The following is a 10,204-nucleotide window of genomic DNA, read 5'->3' as shown; positions in this document are numbered from 1 at the left end:
CCATTTGCGACCAAGCTTTAACTTCCTGACTGATGCCTTGAGATGTTACTTCAAAATATCCACATAATTTTACTTCCTCATGATGCCATCTATTTTGTGAAGTGCACCAGTCCCCCTTTTTCCTCCAAACATAACAATGGTCATTATAGCCAAACAGTTCTATTTTTGTTTCATTAGACCAGAGGACATTTCTCCAAAAAGTACAATCTTTGTCCCCATGTACAGTTGCAAACCGTAGTCTGGCTTTTTTATGGCGGTTTTTGAGCAGTGGCTTCTTCCTTGCTGAGTGGCCTTTCAGGTTACGTAGATATAGGACTTGTTTTTACTGTGGATATAGATACTTTTGTACCTGTTTCCTCCAGCATCTTCACAAGGTCCTTTGCTGTTGTTCTGGGATTGATTTGCACTTTTCGCACCAAAGTACGTTAATCTCTAGGAGACAGAACGCATCTCCTTCCTGAGCGGTATGACGGCTGCGTGGCCCCATGGTGTTTATACTTGCGTACTATTGTTTGTACAGATGAACGTGGTACCTTCAGGCATTTGGAAATTGTTCCCAAGGATGAACCAGACAATTTTATTTTCTGATGTGGCTATGATGTCAAGCAAAGAGGCACTGAGTTTGAAGGTAGGCCTTGAAATACATCCACAGGTACACCTCCAATTGACTCAAATTACGTCAATTAGCCTATCAGAAGCTTCTAAAGCCATGACATAATTTTCTGGAATTTGCCAAGCTGTTTAAAGGCACAGTCAACATAGTGTATGTAAACTTCTGACCCACTGGAATTGTGTTACAGTGAATTATAAGTGAAATAATCTGTCTGTAAACAATTGTTGGAAAAATCACTTGTGTCATGCACAAAGTAGATGTCCTAACCGACTTGCCAAAACTATAGTTTGTTAACAAGATATTTGTGGAGTGGTTGAAAAACAAGTTTTAATGACTCCAACCTAAGTGTATGTAAACTACCAACGTCAACTGTATATGTAGTGTTCTAATAGCTGTAAAACATGGGGACATAGTGTTCGACGGTGCAAGAATGAACACCAGGAAAATAATCATGGGAGGGCTTTACTAACATTTCCCAGAAAACAGCAGACTTCATCTAAAAAACAAAAAAAGCAATCAATGAATGTGTTGTGAATATGCCATTTCAGCACTCCATGAGCCACCCAGGCTGCTCATTTAGACTGAGCAAAATATCGAACTGCCCCCTCCAACAGAGGCATGGGATTGTATTAAGCTCATGTTGCAAACACAGGAGGTCAGAAAGAGCCTGCATATGTCTGCTGCTAATCGGCGTGTTCCACAGATTTACAGACTGATCCTACTGGAAAGGAGAGGGTTGTGGAACAATACACAGTGACTCTAAACAAGGCCTCTATAATACCGTCACCTGCATAATGCCGTCAGACAAGCTGATTTTTCCGGCAGAGAGGAGTTTTATTCCCACTGTAAAATGGAAACTGGAATGACAGGGACGGCCATTTGATTCAAGTGTCACCTGACATGAATCCTGAGTGTGATGGAGAATCCCGTTTAGTGGACAGCCGTTGCTATGCTTACTCTGTGAGGTCAGAGCCCAGGATTGTATCCCCTGTGTTGTCTACGTTCTGGTGAAATGAAGTGATTGCTGTTGCTCATAACATGTCGATTGGCGCAAATAGCTACCTCTGTTGCTAGAGAAAAAACACAGACGTTGATCAGTGTTGGAGTGACTAATGGTGCTGACTGGAAGTGAAGTGCAGGTTTGTATCAGGCAACAACCAGAAGAATCCAAACACCACTCAGCTGCTGTTGCTGGCCTTAAGTTGCTGTGTGGAGGGTGGCCCACTAGGTAATGGGGACACTTGAAGCATGAGTCTCCAGCTCAATGGGTTTAAAAAGGAGACGATTACTAGTGAACCCCTCTTTCATATCAAGATCAAAGAAGTAGTCCCGTGTGTGTGTGTGTGTGTGTGTGTGTGTGTGTGTGTGTGTGTGTGTGTGTGTGTGTGTGTGTGTGTGTGTGTGTGTGTGTGTGTGTGTGTGTGTGTGTGTGTGTGTGTGTGTGTGTGATTGAATCAGCTATGTGCCCCTGCCACCTAGCACACGGCCACCGACCACACACTTTTCGACGCCATCCTCTCTCATTCACCATTCATGACGGCAGGTACTGTATGTATGCGTGTAGGAGACATTTCAACAGAACACGTGCTTGACATGGGTCTGGTAAAAAGGCCTGGAGTTTTTCCTGGCCAGGTCACGTGGATTAGCATGATACACCCAACCTCGGACACATCCGCCTACAGCACAGCAGGAGCTGAATATTCTCATTGATATGATCCTCACGCTATCAAAACAACCGTAGCACAGCACCAGAGAGACAGATTAGCCAGTGTTTAGTTAGCGGTGCCCTTGCCTGTGTGGTAAACAGGTAATGACTTTCTACAGACTAATGGCACTGTGTCACTATTCAGTTAGACGTTGTACAAGCTGCTGTTATTGAGACAACGGGACAACCCTCTGTGTTGTCTCAGTCTCGCCACAAGGTCACATATTAGTGAGCATGCTCAGATGTACTAACAAGCTATTTTATCAGACGGACGGTCGTTGGCTGGCTTTAAGCCTGTAACTCCTGCACTAAATATACACCATATGGTGCTTCAAAATTGGCTACAGTAGGCCTATGTCAGAGCCTTATACGGTACTGGCCTACATTTGATATCATTACTGCATGACAGAGTTCATCAGAGACAATGCAAAGGGGTTGTGCTCCAGTCCTGTATCAGTTTGGACAATACCGGAGGCAACTCCTGGTTTACCTCTGTGGAATATAGGTAACATTCCTCTACTCCCATATAGAGGTAGAACATAGTTGCCCCGCTTCCAGAGAATGGGTACACAAACAATGACAAACACTCCCTCTTTTTCTCCAAAGCCCTCCTGTCCAGGCCAGGGGAGAGAGCTGAGGCAGGGCGGTGCTGGGGACGGGGCTGGGAGCGTGGAGGGGATTACAGGAGACCAGGGAAGAGCCAGAGAGACACCCCAGGGATGGGCTCAGATTATTTGGGGATAAACTATTGTTTGTGTCGCGGCTTATTTTTGGGACACGTGCCGTTGAAATACCCACATGTGCGTGTATGAAGAGACACAGAAAGTGATATACAAAGCAAGGTTCAATATGCATGTATCTTTTCCTTATGGTTCCTTACCAAAATGCATAATTATTTGAGTCAATATTGAATACTTCTACGTAGTTATTATTACCATGCTGAGATCATGTTAAAATGCATCCTATTCATTGACGTCTAGGGCTCTCTGGGTTGTGTCTTATTTGTGAATGAACAAGAGAGAATAGAGACTGTTGAATGAGGGAGATTGCCATACCTTGGAGAGGATGAGTGAAACCTCATTGGTCTGCTTGTCTGTGACCGGCGTGAACACCTCCTCATTGCCAGACTCCAGCCTGTAACTCACCTGCCAGCTGTCTCCTCCCCTCTCATCAGCATCCCATGCCAACACCGCCGTTATCGTGGCTCCCAAAGGAGCATCCTCTGCCAGGTGGAAGGGGCCGTACTAAGAGAGAGGGGGAGGAGGTAGAGAAAAAGGTGAAGAGGAGAAAGGGAGAGAGGAGGGGGGGAAGAAAAAGATAATGAAGCAGGGGCTACTATGTGCATAGCTTTCTCTCTGGGGTTTTAGGCTGGGTGTCTGTAAAGCACTTTGTGACAACGGCTGAAAATGGGCTTAATAAAATAAATGTGATTGATTGAGAAATAGTTTTAAAGTATTTTATTTAGTATTGGATTGATTTAGCTTGGAATTTGCATTTTTAGGACTACTCCATTGGTTCCGTTGTTCCAGGCAAACCATATCAAGTGCATTTCAAATATTTGAACATATTTGACATAATCTAGGTTATGTATTTGACCCAGGTCTGGTGTGTGTATGCAGGCATGTCCCTTGTGGCCCTTTGTTGTTGACCTTCATTCACACATCTCCTATCTCTCTGCTTGGGAGTCCTTTAATCAGCCACTCACTGTGGCCCTCCACTGAAGCGGCTGAGTCTCTGATCTGCCTGCCCGGGCTAGAGGGTCGTTGATACCATGGGTCTCACCACTCACCTGACAGCTCCCTACAAACCCGTTCACATGTTGCTGGAAAAAGCAGGGGCACTCTGGCATGACCCACTCAAGAGCTTTTTCCACCTCAGTGTGTGTGTGTGTGTGTGTGTGTGTGTGTGTGTGCGTGCGTGCGTGCGTGTGTGTGTGTGCGCGTGCGAATGTGTGCGTGCTTGCGTGTGCCAGAGTGAGAGAACATGAGCCTGGGGCTGGAATCGACTCAAAACATGATTGACAGCCTTGTTGAGAAGCATAGAGAATCCAAAATGAGAATCCAAAATGAGCTGGAAATCTTTTGTCATGGCTTGCACCCAATGAAGAAGACACTGGATGACTCTGGAATGACTCTAGAATATGAAGGCAGGGCACGTCTACTGTATCTTAACAGTACCTTCTCTCACTCCGAGAGCATCTGAACATAACAAGCACAGTTGGGGTTTTCATTGACTTAGTCTAGCACCAGTGAGGACAACGAGAGCTTTGTGTTCCATTGTCACGTCCCCATCTTAAGATGACTATCCTGTCTCCTGCATTATTCAGGAGGTGTGGGTGTAGACTGTTTTCCGTTCCGTAACAATGCGTGAGAAAAGTGTCTATCTTTGGCCCGTACACTGCATACCTTGAGGCCAGCGCTAACCCAATGTTGTCTCATGGAGACCTCAGGGGTGACTTCATTATTCATGAGGATCGACTATGGAAAAGACCACTGGAAACACTGACTTTCCAAAAGATGCTGTCATAGATCAGAAATAGCCTTTATGTTAAGACTAAGGTCCATTTCATTGGTAGGCTCAGGGACACTCCCCCCGAACCAGAGGAGATGACAACACTGTGCGGCTAATGAGAGCTCTTATGAGTCAATTCTGAGTTTTTTTTATTGACAAATTCCAGAACAATGCAGTTCATTTCTGTACTAGAAGGGATGCATTTTCCACTTTTAACAAAGTATTTCATATTTTATTTAAAACTGCTTTTTTTAACCAGTGAGCTCAGACATAATAGTAAATATTGCTCAGTGGAACGATTTTCCTATAAAGATGTGAAATGTTCTGACTGCCGCAAGTGCCAGGGATATCATTTAGAGCTTTCTTATGGTGACGTTGGGGATTTGCCTATTCTATAAATAAAGGATTCTCACAGGACTCATCTGAGGCTTATTCAGATTAACTCAGAGAACATTGTCCATTTGGAGCACAATGAGAAATAAACCCTACAATAATATGGTTCCATCTCCACAGATGTAGCATATTAATTTGATCACCCTGTTGTAGGAGAACTTGCCTGCAATGCAGGAAATGTAAAACGTGTAGTGTATTTGCTTCTGAAGTTTGTAACTACCACTTTTACATTTCAGACTTGACTTAATTCATTGTCCATTAATAATAATCCACGTAATAATTCACATTTTCTGTTGCTGAAGGATTACTTTACTGCTGTAGCGAACTGGCTCAAATGAAGGTCCTACATTTCTATAAGCCTGAGATTAAAGCTTGGATCCCCCTAAAAGCACTCCATCTCTCTCCCCTCTGGGAAATCAAATCAGTGACCTGGAGGGAGAGTTCACACAGCAGCCATCCAACAGAAAAGAAAAAACGAATATATTGTATAAGCAGATAGATTTGCAATGAGTGCTCTGAATCACTTCTATCCCCCAAACCAAAAATCACGCTGTCAGTCCTTTCTTCAGCCTGGGTAAAGGTACCTCGTGTTGAGTGAAGACGGGTGGGTTGTTGTTCTCGTCCTGCACTGTCACAACCACAGTACAGGAGCTGTTTAAGCCTGCAAATGAAATCATCATCAGAGAGAAATAGGCTCCGTTAGTGAGTCACTTAGTTTGGCATGCCTCTGTCATACTGATGCCTTCAGTCTTAATCATGATCATCAGTCACTGCAGTGTCATATTTAAACAATATTCTCCTCAGAAGAAGCAGAGGGAAAACCTCCAGCATTACATCTGCCAGTCTAAAACTCATTTACCCTACCCCTGTCTACATATCACAATAGGTTACTACTATAGAGTATCTCTGGATTATCTTGACATTGTACTATGTATACATTATCTTTGTGGAAGTAATCCCTCTCTAACACCACAGAACCACATTGCCATGCAGTACCGTTGGTCACCTTTAGCGTCCTCAGCAGTGATGGTCAGTGTTTTTACTGTGGGGCGGCTCCCTCCAGGTTGCCTGCCTGCACAGATATGACCCCAGAGTCACGGTCCACCTGGAACAAGGCACGAGAGCTCTCTAGGATCTGGCCAACCAGCCGGTAGAAGATTCTCACGTTATCGGTTTTCGGATCATTGTTGTCGGCTGCTTGAACAGTGAGGATTTCTGTCCCTGGGAAAAGAGCAAAGTCCTCACAGATTAGTGTGTGGGCAAAAACACATTTTCTTTGAACCCTCAAGTGAGAAACACAGAATCCTATTTTGAGCATCCTGCTGAATTTCCGAGGGTTGCGCCTCACCCCATGGGGCGAGCTCCTTGACCACGGTGTGGTACTGTGTGGTAGGCAACGTGGGCCTGTTGTCGTTGGCATCGCCCGCCATCACTCTCAGCTCCACAGGCTTGGCGATCTCCCTGCCGTCCGGACGCTCCACCACGATGCTGATCTGGAACTATCAGACAGAGCCACATGGTGTCATGTGCTTTCACAAAGTGTCCAGATCAAATCTCCCTGTGTGGACGCACAGTGAGACCACAGACAGTCACACTGGAATAACACAAAGCGCCAGTTCTCAGCCCTGGAAAGAGCTTCATGTTCTGTATTGAGCGATGCACAATTACACACTGGAACCACAGTCTGAGATAAAGCCCCAACGATTTTGTATTCATTATTTATTGAGCTTTCTTAGAATAGATAGGGGGATGGGAGGTGTGTGGGGTGTATGTGTGTGAATGAAATTGCTTTTTTAGAGTGCAGATTGCTCCCCCCTCTCTCCCCTTTCACTCTGACCAGTCTTTAGAAGATGAAGCCATTAGGTGAACGATAGGCAGGGACAGTGCTAACACTCAGTGTGTCCATTGATTCCTGGACTGCTATTCAGCTCACAGCACTGAGCCATTTTGCTTGTGTAGCGCCTTCTTTGACACGTCCAGAGATGATTCATCATACGGGCACGCAACTCTGTCAACACCAAGCGAGAGGTACTGTACATGTGCATGCATCCCCTCCTCCTCTCCTCCCTCTTCCCTCCATCAGCTGTAAGAGTCACATGGCACTGACATATGAGTCTCAGTCAGTCAGCGTGGAACCATCTCAATCAGGGAACCTGGACTGCCTCACTCGTGTTGTGTTGCGTGAGGAGGTGGATCAATAGGCTGTGACTCATGTGTGATGCATGCTGGAACATGACAGCTCCATCATGATAGGTGACAGTCACTGCCAGGCAGGGAGAGAGGATAAGGAGGGGAGAGGGGGTGTATCTGGCTTTATAATTACTGTACTATAGGTATAGTTCAGACAGAATAGACTCTCCGAGGGCTTTCTGTAGAAACAGAACATCCAGTGAGCAGTTAAGGTCTCTGGCCAAACACGTTGCTTGCTACTCTGCAGGATGACCCCAAAGTCAACCTGCGCCAACAAAATGGATGTTTATCTAATCCTGTACAGCTTTGGAGCTTAGCTTTTTGGAAAACTGCCGAGGAGGAAAAAAGACACGTTGTGATTTGAGTCATGATCCTCCTTTTCTTGTTTACCCCCGATTTTCCTCTGTCCTTACAGTGTAATGCCGTACATCACATGACAGGACTATGCGTTCACAGCCCTAACAAGTCCTTACTATATGTTAAAGACAAGGAGGTACGATACAATATGAATGAAAACTGTGTTATTCCAGTGGGGCATTGAGAGAGATGACTCCCTCTCTGCTGACAGTGAACAGCATCTCTGGGAATTCCCCCTCCTGGCTGTACCCTACCAGACCCACCCACTCCACTTCACCTAGACACAGCACAGGGAAGCAGGGAAGGCACAGAACAGCTCATAAACTGAACATAGTCAATTCAACGGTCTCTCTGCACTGCAGGATTGTAGGATTGAGCCCCCCTTCAGCTGTTCCCACACTCTCTCTCTCTCTCTCTCTCCTTCTCTCTCTCTCTAGTAAAGCATAGATACCTAGGCTTTACTAGAGAGGGAAACCCTGATGTTTAGTAAAAACCTGTGAGGTGTTTAAATTATAAAGTGCTGAGTCAATGTACAAAAGCTCATACATGTTGTATGGGGGGGGGGGGGGTTCCACTGATTTAAAGCACAGGGCCGGACAGGGAGCTGTATGATTAGCTCAGAGGACCCCATGAAACAGCGCCCAAGAAGGAGCGGTCACTGGCAGAGACACAGGGGGCATGTGCATCTCCTCAACCCACTGTCACACTCCACTCCATTGTTTTGGAGATGGCTCCCCAAACGCTGAGGCTGTGTATATACAAGTCCCTCTTCTCACGACTTCTCATAACCAGTGTTATGGTGTTTCAGGGCCTCAGTGCTTTGAAGAGATGTAGTATATAACAACGTGATTAATGACTTGGTTGCTCTAAAAATGGATGAGTAGAGTACACCGTAGCTGACGTACGGTTTTGCTTTCATTGCTTTTTTAACAGCTTGCGGTGCACGCTCTGTCTTCTATGTCACCTTGTGAATAAGCAGTCTTAAAGGGAAATTCCGCCACTTTTCAACCTCATATTCATTAGCTCCAGTCTACATATGTGAAAACGGCGTGCTTCTATGACCTGTGGTTAAAAAGATAAGAAGAAAGGTCCTACTTTTTTTTTAAATCTGTGACATCAGTGATTTTCAAAACATACGAGTTTCTAGCCAGAGGGAGGGTATTTTCTTGCTCATCACGTCATCAAGAAATTCTCATAGCGTTTGAAAATCAAAATTTTTAAATGTTTTCACCTTTGATGATGTCATCATGTACAACCTTTTAACTTTGTATAGAAATGCGCTGTTTTCACATTTGTAGACACTGGTACTGTGCTGGAGATAATGAAAATGAGGTTGAAAAGTTGTGTAATTTGCTCTTTAAGTGCACAACGACTGTATTTATAATACAGCAATTTCATTTTACAAATCTGACTTACATGTATAAGAAGTATGCACAATGTGGAATTCTCCTGCCTTGATTTAGCCTAATTGTTATTTTGGAAAAAGACCAAAAATGCCCAAAGATGAGCAATGCTTCTTGAGATCAACAACCAAAGTGCACCTATATCAATATCAATGACTGAAGGAAAATATTTTGAAAGAAAAATGCATAATGTAAGAGAAACCCATCACCATAATGCATAAGTGTTGCACAACATTTCACTGAGTAGAGAAATGACTTTCCATACTGCCGATAGTAAAGGGCTCCCAGCTATACTCAGAGTCTTTCATCATGACCCCCCATCTGTTTGGTAACAGCACAGCTGTGAGTCCTACCACCTATATACACATGGTGGTAAAGGCAGAGAGGTTGGAGAGAGGCTTTTCCCCTCATGTAGGCACGGTCGACCAGTGGTGGATTCTATACTGTTACCTCTTTACATGGACATGCAGATATGGTGTTATGTTCTGCCCCTACAATACAAGTTATAGCCTAATTAATTGTAATATAGTAATAGCATTTTGACAAGCAGATTATATTTTTTATGAGGGTTTGAGAATCTCAAGGACAGAGTAGTCTTGCACTTTAAACCTGAGCCATGCTTTAAACCTGAGCCGCACTCACTCACTCACTCACTCACTCACTCACTCACTCACTCACTCACTCACTCACTCACTCACTCACTCACTCACTCACTCACTCACTCACTCACTCACTCACTCACTCACTCACTCACTCACTCACTCACTCACTCACTCACTCACTACCTCACTCACACACTCACACTCACACACTCACACACTCACATGTTCAGGCAGAGATTTGTATGACTTGTTTGAGATTTGGCCTGTCCACATTTTAGGTTGGTAAATTGGCATTGAAAATGTGAAAAAATATCAAATCTGCCCACGTTTTGATACCACATGTTTTGAGTCCACACGTTTTCAGTGGGCGGATGGAGCTGGCGTGAGTGAGAGGAGGAGAGGAGGAGGAGAGGGGGAAGAGGAGGAGGAG

General features: G+C 44.7%; 1 protein-coding gene across 1 annotated transcript; it reads right to left on the bottom strand.

Moving 5' to 3' along the window:
- Window positions 1–6,235: 6,235 nt before the first annotated feature.
- LOC123725232 (cadherin-17-like) lies at window positions 6,236–6,839 on the bottom strand. The gene is made up of 2 exons (XM_045690344.1): window positions 6,571–6,839; window positions 6,236–6,443 (listed from the first exon to the last, which is right to left on the bottom strand). Exons 1-2 carry the CDS (start codon window positions 6,650–6,652, stop codon window positions 6,262–6,264), a joined length of 264 nt encoding a protein of 87 aa, XP_045546300.1. The 5' UTR covers window positions 6,653–6,839; the 3' UTR covers window positions 6,236–6,261.
- Window positions 6,840–10,204: the final 3,365 nt, after the last annotated feature.

The sequence above is a fragment of the Salmo salar genome, chromosome ssa11, assembly GCF_905237065.1.
Source record: "Salmo salar chromosome ssa11, Ssal_v3.1, whole genome shotgun sequence".
NCBI lineage: Eukaryota > Metazoa > Chordata > Actinopteri > Salmoniformes > Salmonidae > Salmo > Salmo salar.
The sequence above is the reverse complement of the archived record's forward strand: the minus strand, read 5'-3'. Positions and strand labels throughout refer to the sequence as shown.

Excerpts from the sequence above, each read along its gene's own strand:
- LOC123725232 (XM_045690344.1), bottom strand. The coding sequence starts at position 6,652 with ATGGCGGGCGATGCCAACGACAACAGGCCCACGTTGCCTACCACACAG. Across the intron at positions 6,444-6,570 it reads CAAGGAGCTCGCCCCATGGG|GGACAGAAATCCTCACTGTT; the intron begins GTGAGGCGCAAC and ends CTCTTTTCCCAG.